Source organism: Bidens hawaiensis, unplaced genomic scaffold (assembly GCF_021521415.1).
Source record: "Bidens hawaiensis isolate Kalapana, Puna unplaced genomic scaffold, B.hawaiensis_p1.1 tig00005663_1, whole genome shotgun sequence".
Taxonomy (NCBI): domain Eukaryota; kingdom Viridiplantae; phylum Streptophyta; class Magnoliopsida; order Asterales; family Asteraceae; genus Bidens; species Bidens hawaiensis.
The window spans coordinates 147,021-160,893 of NW_027491369.1; the positions used below are offsets into that span (position 1 = coordinate 147,021).

At 36.8% G+C, this 13,873-nt stretch overlaps 2 protein-coding genes across 2 annotated transcripts in view; both read right to left on the reverse strand.

Moving 5' to 3' along the window:
* Positions 1-13,873, reverse strand: part of LOC143630386 (uncharacterized) — a 181,434-nt gene that overhangs the window by 14,739 nt on the left and 152,822 nt on the right. The window lies entirely within an intron of this gene.
* LOC143630383 (indole-3-pyruvate monooxygenase YUCCA6-like) lies at positions 1,799-4,877 on the reverse strand. The gene is made up of 4 exons (XM_077099418.1): positions 3,741-4,877; positions 2,898-3,146; positions 2,402-2,524; positions 1,799-2,295 (listed from the first exon to the last, which is right to left on the reverse strand). The coding sequence occupies exons 1-4, from the start codon at positions 4,419-4,421 to the stop codon at positions 2,023-2,025; spliced, it is 1,326 nt and encodes a 441-aa protein (XP_076955533.1). The 5' UTR covers positions 4,422-4,877; the 3' UTR covers positions 1,799-2,022.

Below are 13,873 nucleotides of genomic sequence, written 5' to 3' on the forward strand. Positions count from 1 at the left end.
ATTACTAGCCAGGTATAGGATATATACGCCAATTAAAATTTCCAAACACACTTTTTACTATTTTTATATGATTTTTAATATTAATAGAAATTTGATATATAAAAGCTATAATAATGAACTAGTAGATTTCTTTACTACCCAAAGAAAAGAAAACCGATTATAGGTATGGTTCGTGAAATGCATGTAAACGAGTATGTATGTGTTGGGTAATCTATCCAGCCGGATATCGTCAACCATACCCGTTTCATACCACAAAAAGAAATTAAAGCTAATCTGTTACCCGTCTTCAAAATATAAACTTTGCTCATCCGATTCAGGTTTGTTTGTCAATGTCGGGTTTGTTTAATTATCATCATTGCTTATAAGAGTTGAATATAGAAGCTAGCATATATGAAAATAGAACAGGAAACGTAAAACAAGGTTTATAGAAACTGATGGAATGAAATTAAGTAATTAACATTTGAATTTTAATAAAATCATCACACACACGTACAACCACCATATAGCTTCAAAGCAAAGCATTTTAAGATAAGAACTGTGTTGTGTAATGTATGGTCAATTTCTTACATTTTAGGCAACAAAAAACCATATTTAATTTCAAAATGGTTAATTATTTAAATGTTTGAGTTTGTTATTCTAAGCCAGTTTAGGTCAACAAATCGACCAATTTAGCACAATTTTTAAACCTAATAATTAAATTGGTTAGTTTTCAAAAACGCATAATTGAAACAATATGAACTAATGACTTTACATCTAATTGTTATATTTTTAAGTGGCATATTTGTTAAATGAGAATAATTGAATCTAATTTGGACGTAAACATAATCAAATTTGCTAATATAATGCATTTATTTACATGTAAGAAGATCAACCAGTACGTAACCTATATAATGTGTGAAACTTTATGAACTAATCAAAATTATAAAAATGAATAAGTCAACAAACTTACAAATTTATGAACCAAAGTTATAGATTGTAACTTCGATTCATAATTTTTTTTGATTCCTCAACATGTTAAATTATGAATTAAATTTATAAAAATTGTATCACTTGATGTCTTTAGAGCTTCCTACCGGATCGATCTATATCATATATATGCATGTGTATTTCGTTTGTGTAATGTATTTGTTACATGTGTAACTCTTCTAAGTTCTAACACTCGGTCAACATATATGTTTGGAATTATTCGTTCGTAAGAATAAGAAACTAACAACACGTGATTCCGCTTCTTAGATGAAAGTAGTTGAAAATTTGGTTATCATGAATGTTCAATCATTTTCCATAATTGTTAAAACCAAATGTATATTGATCAAGGAATTATATATATCATTTGAAAGAGATTGAGGGCTCCAACTCATCAAGAAACCATTTGTAGCTAGTAGCACATCAATCTCCTCAATACCACATTATGCACAACAACGAAATCATCCAATTACACATTTTTATTGAAAACGGGCGTGTACTCATTAATTTATTGATTGAAACCGGTGGTCCTAGAAATTAGTTGACGATGAAATTATTACAACAATAAAGCTACAAAATATTAAAACTTTATAAATGTCTTAGCTAGTGATCATTTGGATTTTCGATACGAAAGCATCACTTTCATATTATGTACATTCATAGCAAAGAAAAAGGATTTTGTTTTATTCTTTAATTTCACTTATGATAAATACACAAGAAAGTTATGTAGTTAGTAAACTAGCTATGAGCTAATAAAGCTCTTAACCATGTAAATAAAATTGAAACGAGACACAATAAAAAATAATAATAAAACTCTGCAAGCTTTACCCCTATCCCTCCTCTCTATGTCAAAGAAATAAATGTTGCAATGTACAAAATGCATACATACACTATCCTAGATTATGATAGAGGTCCCCTTTCAAAATAATAAAAAATATATATAAAAAAATATACCTAACTAATTGGTTGCTAGAAGTAGCTCCACCACAATTTTTTCTTAATTATCTACAATTGGATGAACAACTTCTTGGTTGGTTTTAGAGTCGTTATCTTTTGTAGTTAAATAAAACTTGTGTTCTTTAAGTCATAGCAAGAGAACACGGGAAAAAACGACGGTTGGAGTGTGAATGATCGCCCAATGGTCATAGAAAGATTCTTGGCTTCGGCTTTCCAAAACTTTTCTATGTCTTCCGCTACATGTTTTGCATCCATAGATGAACCAAACAAACCACGTTTAGTGAACCCTACCGCATATAGCCCAAAATCGCCTTTCCAACCTTGAGGAAATGGATTCCGAGGCATCCCGTCTTTTTCAGAGAACATCCCCTTCTCCTATAGACACATACACATGGTTTTGAATGTGAATGAATTGGAGAATAAAACTAAATTCTAAATTTATTTTGTAAGAATAAAAGTGAAAGAAGAGGATATAAGGTACCTTTAGCCAAGAGGGAGTATTGCTTTTGTACCCTGTTGCTAAAATGATTGCATCAAAAATCTCTACTCTTCCATTGACAAATTGTACACTATGGTTGTCAACACTTTGAATGCTTGGATGTATCTATGCATGTTAAAATACATATTAATTATAAATATTAGTTTTAAGGGTATATTGTACTAAGTTCATAATAAATTAAAAACACCTGCTTTTCAAACACAATTCTTAATAAAATCTTTAAACTTTTTAAATTTATAGACGTTTTGATCATATATTATAATAAAAGGAAGTAAAAACACATGTTAACTTATACATGAAGTGTGTTTTATTATCTAATTACAAGTAGATTTAATGTAGTGACTCTATATTAGCAAAAATATAAAGGAGGGTCCTAACTAGAAGAAAAACACAAAGATATGAGAACATGTCTAAGGAATTGAAAAGAATTAAAAGTAGCACAAAAGCTCATATAGATACATATAGTAATTTGGTTTACCTTGATGTTTCCATTTTTGATCTTTGCTAAGGTTCCCACATCCAAAACAGGTGTTTTCCCAGTCTTGCTTTTTAGCTCGAGGGGTCCTACATTGGGCCGATCTAATCCAAAACTGGCCGTGCTTCCAAAAATAAGCCATGACATGATCAGTAGAAACCGATCAACAAGTCGTATGGGTAGCCACTTGAGCAGCCACATGGACAACCCAAACGTCGACCTTCCCAACATCTCCCGTGGTAGGACATGGACCTATTATTAATCACGCATATCAGTCAGTAAAAAACTTATGTTCGATATTATAAAAATGATACAAGGTAAACAAAGTGGGAACTTAGATGTATGTGTTAGAGCTCTTTCTGTTCTTGTGTAGTAGTACTAGTATCACTATAATAGACCACCAAGGACATCGATATACGAATTTTCCTTTTCTTAAACATTGACGAATTGTATTGTATTAAACATAAATAACCTAGCAACTTGCTAGATTACAAATCACAAATTGGTAATTAAATAGCTTGAAATATTGAATAGGAATGCAAATGTATGATATGTAGAATATTGCAATGATAAAGAGTAGATAGCAATATATAGCATAGATAATATTGAATAGAAAACTTACCATGCAATTAACTATTCTCAATCTATAATAAACTGAACCCTATAACAATGCCTTAATTTCCATAATCAACATCATATTAATGAAGCTAATTAGGCTAGTTTAGCTAAAAGTGTATATGAGAAGATTTATATCTACCTATGTTTTAATTTTCATAACCTAAGATATAATAAACAGAAATAGTATTGACAATAATCATAAAAATAATTTAGGATATGAAAACTCACAGAATCTCTAACAACAAGAGAAGGGTGAGCATTGTGATTACAAAGATCTAAACACACTTCCATTCCTGAGTTCCCACAACCAACCACCAACACTTTCTTCCCTCTAAACTCACTCCCACTCTTATACTCAGCAGTGTGCACCACCTCCCCACCAAACCTCTCCATCCCTTCAATCTCCGGCACCACCGCCTCCGCATTCTCCCCGGTAGCCACCACCAGCCACCGGCAAACATACTCCACCTCCTCCCCTTTCAACCCCACACTCACCACTCTCCACAACCCTACACTCTCATCATACTCAGCACTCTCCACCTCCTGCTCAAAAACCGGCTCTATCCCGAACCGCCTTGCATAATTCTCCAGATACTCCACAAACTGCTGCTTCGAAGGGTACGTTGGATACGCATCCGGGAAGGGCATCATGGGAAGCTCACAAAAGTTCTTGGGAAGGTGTAACCGGAGGCGATCATACGTCTTGAATTGCCAAAGCGACGCGATGCAGTTTGATCGCTCCAACACGACACTTGGAACCCCTTTATCCTTCAAACAAGCAGCCGCCGCTAGCCCAGACGGTCCAGCACCGACTATGACCGGTCCAGGAACAAATACGCAACGTCGGGAGGCGTGATCAAAGGCGTGATCATTAGCCATTTTACCTTGTAATTCCCTTAAACATGTCATGTTTAGTGAATGAATTAATTTGTATGTATCTAAGAATGGAAGAATATTCTGGATATGTATTTATAATGGATTATGGATTAATATGAGTGGTGGTTATTGTGTGAGATTCGAATAAAAGGCGTTCAGTCAAAAGAAACGTGATTAGGGTTCCTGAATCTTTGGGAGAATAATAATAATAATTATTATTATTATAAGGCTAGGATAAAAGAAAATGAATGTGTTTGGATAATTAAGGTGATCCAGTTATAATTTAAGCTAGATGGGTATTTGAAGTGAGTTATAATCGGAGTGAAGATCGTTTGATGGATCAAGTTTCAATACTGACGACGGATAGTGATGTATGAATATGCGTTCTTTTTGCAGGAAAAGAGTGAATTAAATTCGGTCAGTGTATGTGTATATGAGAGAGGAGATCAAGGCAAGTGGTGGAGAACAACTTATGGAAGTGTCTACTTATATACTTACTAGACGGGTGCCCGCGCGATGCAGCAGGAAACCCAAACTTTGGTAATCTCATTACAAATTTACGTGTGTTCATTGTTCGGTGTGAAACCGTTAAAACCAGACATTGGTTTAATTTCATGATTGATTTTTTTCTTTAACTTTTGGCCAGCCGATTTCAATTTTCAACGGAGTGGTTTCGGTTTTCGACGACAAAAAAATGTTACTTAGTTTGGCTCACAGTGTAATTTAAAAACCATCAAAACCATACCGCAAACACCCATGCGTAAAATGTTGTTTTTTTAACTGAAAAAACTATAACAATATGATACTCAAGTTAAAGATAATAAAATGCTCGTTTTTATGGTGCAATCCGTTATAAATAATATTAACGTATAAAAAAGTTATGACCGTTTAAATTCAGTGGGGAAAGTTAGGTTAAAAGTGAAAATAAAATATGTATATAGGTAAAAGATTAAGGGTCAAAGTTATAATAAATGTTTAAATTTACAAAAGATGCTTAAAGTTAAAGGAGCAAAACTGTAAATATGTTTAATGATTTGAAGTTGCACGTGATATTCATCCTTTAAAAGACTATATTGTCCTTTTACACATGCTTTGTTGGGTTGTAAGTTATGTATTAAATTTTGTATTTTACTTAAAAACAAACGTCTTAATTTGCCCATCTTTCCCTCATTATATATATATATATAGTATCTATTACAAATTTCTATCGTTCAAAAGACTTGAATTCAAGACCTCTACGTACATGCATCTACTACCGAATGATATAAATTTTTTCATTTATGTATTATTAAAAAAAATTAGTTTTAACAATTCAAACTATATTATACTTTCGGACCAAGAATCCGAGAGGAAACCGGGTAACTTTCGTTTATGTTGTTTTAAACAATTTGTAACGTTCTATTTAGGATACAAATCAATAAATTGTTCATTAAAAGCAATTGAGGTTACTTGTCTAACAGAGGGGATCGCCCATGCATGGAAAAAAATGAAATTTAAGAGTGTTATTCATTGCATTAATAGTATAAATTATTATCAGTCAATATGTATTTAAAGTATGATTAAAGTAATATGAAGAGGTTACGGCCTGGATTTATTCTACAAAACTTAAAAGGCCCAATTATTTCACCCTGTCGAAGGATGAAATGAATCTGACATGATCCATGACGATGTTTCGACGGATTTTCGAGATGAACAAACCACGTCTTGATCTTCTTCTTCAGCTGCTGGTGACCTGCGATGGCTTTTTAGGGGTGTGGAGGTGACTGCTAAGAAATCCTAAGATCTCTTGTTTACAGACACAAAAAAGTGGTGGTGGCTCCTATTGAGCATGACCCCCTGATAAGGAGGTGGAGACCTCCTTATATAGAGAGTCTCATGGCCACCATCATGGTACCCTAATGGGCCTGGCCCAGTTAGGGTTACCTCCACAAAACCCCCTCGGCCCAATAACATTGTATTAGTCCATATAATAAAATAAGCCAAACATAATAAATTTAGGATCGTAAAACCGAGTTTAGTACCATACCCCTACAAGCCCCCCCAAGTCCAGCGTTGCTCCTGGGCGCGCAAGCGTCTAGGTGGAGCGCTGGACTTTATGAGGTGTGTTAGGCTATGAGGCGGTTTCTTCCCTTTTCTTTGGCCTTGTCTTTATTGTCTTTGAGTTTTAGGAGGTTTTCTTCATGATGGTGACATGTTGCGGTCCTTATGATGATGATGGTGCCCTGGCTTAAATAAGATATGACACGCATCATAGTGGCGCGAAGCCTGATAAAAGATGGGGCGCGCATCTTGATAATAATGTAACATAACTTGCGCGCGAGGCAGCTTATGAGTTATGAGAATAATAAAGCCTGCGCGCAAGGCGACTTACGGATCTGTGAGAATAATAAGCCTGCGCACGAGGCGACTTACGAATCTATGAGTAATAAAAACTGCGCGCGAGGCAGCTTATGAGCTATAAGAATAATGAAGCTTGCGCGTGAGGCGACTTACGAGCTATAAGAATAATAAAGCTTGCGCGTGAGGCGACTTACGAGCTATAAGGATAATAACAGCTTGCGCGCGAGGCGTCTTATGAGCTGTATGAATAATAAAAGCTTGCGCGCGAGGCGTCTTACGAGCTATAAGAATAATAACAGCTTGCGCGCGAGGCGTCTTATGAGCCGTATGAATAATAAAGCCTGCACGTGAGGCGACTTACGGGCTGTAAGAATAATGAAGCTTGCGCGTGAGGCGGCTTACGAGCTATAATAATAGAGCTTGCAAGAATAATAACAGCTTGCGCGCGAGGTGTCTTACGAGCTGTATGAATAATAAAAGCTTGCGCGCGAGGCGTCTTACGAGCTGTATGAATAATAACAGCTTGCGCGCGAGGCGTCATATGAGCCGTATGAATAATAAAGCCTGCGCGTGAAGCGACTTACGGGCTGTAAGAATAATGAAGCTTGCGCGTGAGGCGGCTTACGAGCTATAATAATAGACCTTGCGCGCGAGGCGTCTTAGAGCTAAAAGAATAATAACAGCTTGCGCGCGAGGCGTCTTATGAGCTGTATGAATAATAAAAGCTTGCGCGCGAGGCGTCTTACGAGCTATAAGAATAATAACAGCTTGCGCGCGAGGCGTCTTATGAGCCGTATGAATAATAAAGCCTGCGCGTGAGGCGACTTACGGGTCTATGAGTAATAAAAACTGCGCGCGAGGCAGCTTATGAGCTATAAGAATAATGAAGCTTGCGCGTGAGGCGACTTACGAGCTATAAGAATAATAAAGCTTGCGCCTGAGGCGACTTACGAGCTATAAGGATAATAACAGCTTGCGCGCGAGGCGTCTTATGAGCTGTATGAATAATAAAAGCTTGCGCGCGAGGCGTCTTACGAGCTATAAGAATAATAACAGCTTGCGCGCGAAGCGTCTTATGAGCTGTATGAATAATAAAGCCTGCGCGTGAGGCGACTTACGGGCTGTAAGAATAATGAAGCTTGCGCGTGAGGCGGCTTACGAGCTATAATAATAGAGCTTGCGCGAGTTGCGGCTTATGAGCTATAATAATAATGAAGCTTGCGCGTGAGGCGACTTACGAGCTATAAGAATAATAAAACTTGCGCGTGAGGCGACTTACGAGCTATAAGAATAATAACAGCTTGCGCGCGAGGCGTCTTATGAGCTGTATGAATAATAAAAGCTTGCGCGCGAGGCGTCTTACGAGCTATAAGAATAATAACAGCTTGCGCGCGAAGCGTCTTATGAGCTGTATGAATAATAAAGCCTGCGCGTGAGGCGACTTACGGGCTGTAAGAATAATGAAGCTTGCGCGTGAGGCGGCTTACGAGCTATAATAATAGAGCTTGCGCGAGTTGCGGCTTATGAGCTATAATAATAATGAAGCTTGCGCGTGAGGCGACTTACGAGCTATAAGAATAATAAAGCTTGCGCGTGAGGCGACTTACGAGCTATAAGAATAATAACAGCTTGCGCGCGAGGCGTCTTATGAGCTGTATGAATAATAAAAGCTTGCGCGCGAGGCGTCTTACGAGCTATAAGAATAATAACAGCTTGCACGCGAAGCGTCTTATGAGCTGTATGAATAATAAAGCCTGCGCGTGAGGCGACTTACGGGCTGTAAGAATAATAAAAGCTTGCGCGCGAGGCGTCTTACGAGCTATAAGAATAATAGCAGCTTGCGCGCGAGGCGTCTTATGAGCTGTATGAATAATAAAAGCTTGCGCGCGAGGCGTCTTATGAGCTGTAATAATAGTGGAGCTTGCGCGTGAGGCGGCTTACGAGCTACTTTATGTCCCGCGCCACGCGCAGATGTTGCATGCGCGTGCGCATAGACTTTGGTTTTGTGTTATGCGCCACGCGCAGATGTTGCATGCGCGTGCGCGTAGGCTTTATGTCCCGCGCCGCGCGCAGATGTTGCATGCGCGTGCGCGTAGACTGTGATATGTGTGAGCATGTGATGCGTGAGCATGTGTAATATGCGTGAGCATATGTGATGCGTGAGCATAAGTGGTGCATGAGCATGTGGTATGAGGATTCCCAACCCTTAAGTTTGGCGCGTGTCCATATGGGATATTATGAGGATTCCCAACCTTGAAGTTTGGCGCGTAGCCATATGGGATATTATGAGGATTCCCAACCTTGAAGTTTGGCGCGTAGCCATATGGGATATTATGAGGATTCCCAACCTTTAAGTTCGGCGCGTAGCCATATGGGATATTATGAGGATTCCCAACCTTTAAGTTTGGCGCGTAGCCATATGGGATATTATGAGGATTCCCAACCTTGAAGTTTGGCGCGTAGCCATATGGGATATTATGAGGATTCGCAACCTTGAAGTTTGGCGCGTAGCCATATGGGATATTATGAGGATTCCCAACCTTGAAGTTTGGCGCGTAGCCATATGGGATATTATGAGGATTCTCAACCTTCAAGTTTGGCGCGTGGCCTGATGCGCGCATGCACGGCGATGGAGTTGTGACTCGTGAGTGCGCGTGCATGGCGGAGGTCTCTTGCGCAAAACCCAGATGGTGGTTTCCGCGGCGGCACACGCACGGCTGCGGAGTGAGAATCCGCGGACGCGCGTACATGGCGGCGGAAGTCTGGTAATTTCTGGATCTGCAATTTTAGAGTCAGATCTGCAACTTTAGACCTAAAATCCAGGTCTGTAATCTAGACCTAGATCTGTAAATCAGACCTAGATAGATCTGAAGCTCGGAGCAGATTTAAAACCATCACAGATCCGGAGACCTGATCATTCGAATCAGGCCGTTTCTTTTTGCACAGATCTGGAAGCCTCTTTTTAGATCTATGGATCTTTTTGAGCTTTAATAGAACAAGCCTTGAAGCCTTTTTCTGTAAACTTCCAGATCTGGGTTTTTCCTGGGAGAGATCTGACAGCCGAGATGAAGATCGAAGGGTAGTTCGTTGCCGTCCCACGGATGGCCAATGTCGAAGCATGAAATGAATCTGACCTGATCCATGACGATGTTTCCACGGATTTTCGAGATGAACAAACCACGTCTTGATCTTCTTCTTCAGCTGCTGGTGACCTGCGATGGCTTTTTAGGGGTGTGGAGGTGACTGCTAAGAAATCCTAAGATCTCTTGTTTACAGACACAAAAAAGTGGTGGTGGCTCCTATTGAGCATGACCCCCTGATAAGGAGGTGGAGACCTCCTTATATAGAGAGTCTCATGGCCGCCATCATGGTACCCTAATGGGCCTGGCCCAGTTAGGGTTACCTCCACAAAACCCCCTCGGCCCAATAACATTGTATTAGTCCATATAATAAAATAAGCCAAGCATAATAAATTTAGGATGGTAAAACCGGGTTTAGTACCATACCCCTACACACCCGGAATGTGCAAGGTAAACCAATTTATGAAATCGTATGTCTACGTGGCAAAGATGGCACAACATGACAAAAAGAATGTTAATTTCCTTCAACAAAGTTAAAGATGTCGGGTGTACTAGAACTAGGGACCACCCATGCGATGGTGTCATCAAATCTTAATTCCCCTCGTATAAGTACTTCACCATGAGGTAATACATTCACTCACTCATTGACACACTCACTCGTACTTAGCAATTGATCCATTCATTTTCTCTCAAAACCCTAGTACTTATTCTGGCATCGGGTGGTAGTCACAAAGAGAACCCACTTCCTATGGTGAAGCTAACAATGTTTATTTTGTACATTCAAGTTGATCGAGAATGTTTATCTAGAGATTGATCAAGAGAAACCCTGTGTGTCAAAACTGTTATCAGAGTTCAAGGCTTTGCCTAATAATTCATTCTTCAAAATATTATGCTTAAGAAATCCAAATTTGGATGGACTTCTTAGAAATTTTATATGTATTTTGCAAGTAAATCTCCCGCTAAGTAAAATTTTTAAGATACAATGTAGAGCCATCAAAGCTATTATATTTTTTTTGGAATTAGACACGTTGGTCGAACGATTCTAACCATCTATATAATGGTATGTTTGAGTCTATCTGAACCTTCTTTATTTGAATTGGTTGAGAAGGCCGGCGAATAGAATTTGATGGCTTTACTCTCTCTCTCTCTCTCTCTCTATATATATATATATTATCACTATTTTAATTAAATAATATTTTTTTTTATTCATAATTAACATAATAGGTTCAAATTTATATGTTAAAGATTTTATGTGAAACCTTTTTTCTTTCCAAAAGAAAAAGGGTAACGGTTTTAGAGTTCGTGCAATCTTAGATTCTTAGATGCTCGAGATGGCATCGTTCAACGACGTTTTGTTGACTAAGGTAGCTTTGGTTTAGAGTTCTAAATGGTCCAGTCTTCCACGTGTTCAAGAGCATAAATAGCGTTGAAGGCTTCACACACCCAAGTTAAGCATGATGGTGGGCCTATTAGGCTCGTACTATTTCAACCATCCATTTGAATATTGATAGATACTTTAAATACTTATAAAACTATACTATTAGTTTCTTATATATTTAAATGGAATATATTTCTTAAAAAAGCAATCTTTATTTTGATTTTTCATTTAGTATTTAATATAATTAATATTTCAACTTTTCCTTGTATTTTATTTATTTTTTAACTTAAATTTTTTGTTATCATAAAATGTATTCAAAATGTTCAAAACCGCGAAAGTTTTCGAGTAAATTCAAATCAATAAAGAAATTTTAAAACCGAATATTGAATTCAGTTCGGATGAGAACCTAATTCAAATTAAATTTCAAGTTTTTCAAGTCTGGTGAGGGAAGTTTTCGGGTCAACATATCCTTACTTGATTAAATCAAACGTATCAAAAGTAGTTGGTCAGTCATTAGGCACATGGTTTCACGCCTAATGTGACACCACTTTACACCACATATTTCTATGGGTGAATATATCGTAGATTAAGTTATTCATCTTTCCTTATTTAACTGTCATTATATTTATCATTCATTAGCTTTGAGACCCCTAACATGCATGCGTCTTGTATGTCTTAGTTTTAGTGTAGACCATATAATTTCATGTACTACACAAATTCAAAAGCATCATGGGATAAAAGAGCATTGCCCATCGCCTAATTTACTATGGCCAACACTTGTAAGTTTTAAACCTATGTACTTCATAAATATAACCATCATATAACATATGTGAAGGGTAGAAAACATTCATTCTCTAAAGCTTACAGGACATTTCATGTATATCCGGTTTCCCCAAACAAAATTCACCCTGTGAATCGTGCTGTGATGGCCTTGCTAACAAGAACTCCTAGGATTACAGGCAAAGTCAGTCCTAAGATTATCTACATGACGAAGAAATTATCCAAGGTTGTGATCAATTAGTGTAGTTAGAATACATGGTTTCCTCACCCTATTCCATTTTTAATAACTATTAGTAGTAGCAACTAGAAAGGGACCATATATGCTTCACCAATGTATATATATTTATTTTCTTCCTTTTTGTGTTATCTTCGACTAGTTGGGAAATATAATGTATATATGTGTTTCATTAATATCTTTATTTTAATATCTTTGATCACTTAGAATCTTTTTTAAGAACCGATTTGGTGAACCCCTTTGTATAAACTATCAAAGGTCTTGTTTAAATTATGTTTGCCTTTTGTTTATGGAGTATGCATGGTTTGAAAATTAGTTTAAAAAGGGAGGATTAGATTTAAACGTACGTTTAAAGCAATATTATATTATTGGGATTTACCAATTATTTATTTTCATACTACTTTGAACAAAACTAAAAAGGAATGAAAAAAAGGAAGAAAGATTATTATGTTGACGATCATTGCATAATCAAACTAAAAGTATTACAAGGATATGACATTATAAGTTTCAACTAATGATGTTTTTAGTAAGTGATTTGATGTTTAAAGTCTATAAAAGATGGTTCGTACTATATAAATCGTATTTAATCTAAGCATTGACTAAACGTACCCTTTATACTCATTATACTTATACCTTTTATTGACGTGACTTAATCTGACATATAAACAAACGTTTGATTTTTCTTTTAAATTAAAAAGTAGCTTTATTATTATTTTTTTAAATTATACCATTAAAAACAAACTTTATCATTGTGATACGCGTTTTATTACATTATTTAAAAAAAAAATAAGTTTAAGACTAAGTGTTGCGGCTGAGGAAGGGGCTCCACCCACCTACCACATCACCCATTAACCCACAAGGCCTCTACAGTAAGTCAGTAACGTCCAAGACGCTCAAAAAGTGGGATCCACCCTCATTTTAGTCAATCATCTATTTTTTTAATATTTAGTTAAACCGCAACACTCTTGTTAAAAGATTGGTTAGTTAAAGCCCACTACTGCCTACGTGGTTGTGACATATCATTTTAACTAACCAAACCACAAACAAGATGAAACGCATCGGCGTGTCGACAGGGTCGGCCAACAGTAGAGGCAGCCTAAGCAAGGCTTTGGGCCACCTATTTTCTAAGGCCCCAAAATTAAAAAAAAAAGTCATATATATCTGGGCTTCTATTTTATGGGCTGTGAATTAATAAACATGTTTAGACCATACAGATGGAATTTTCATCGGAAATGATATGTTTTTCTTTGATATGTTTTTCTTTTTACTTATTTTTGGGACGTGACTATTCCAAAATCAATATCCATAATCATCTTTCTTTTTTTTTTAGAATTTTTTTTCATCTTTAGTGTGAATGCTCATTTTTAGTTTTACCATACCATGGATAGCTTTCAGTCCCTTTGTGTTCTTTTATATATAGTAAACATATCTATGGTAACAACTAACTTTGATTTCTAAAACCATTACACTGAGTCGCTAATACTTAAGTGGCTACTACAAAGGCTACACTTGCAGATGATACTTAAGTGGCTACTACAAAGGCTACACTTGCAGATGAAATTGTTATTATGATAAATCGTATTTTGTATCAATCACAATATGTTAGCAATTTTAAACGTCTAACAATCCAATTAAAGTTTTCTATTGACACACACAACCATATACAGTATAA

Bases quoted from the DNA above. Each gene is read 5' to 3' on its own strand.
- LOC143630383 (XM_077099418.1), bottom strand. From the start codon at position 4,421: ATGACATGTTTAAGGGAATTACAAGGTAAAATGGCTAATGATCACGCC. The intron at 3,147-3,740 runs GTGAGTTTTCAT...GATTAATAATAG, and splicing joins CTCTTGTTGTTAGAGATTCT to GTCCATGTCCTACCACGGGA. The intron at 2,296-2,401 runs GTACCTTATATC...ATGTGTCTATAG, and splicing joins ATACTCCCTCTTGGCTAAAG to GAGAAGGGGATGTTCTCTGA.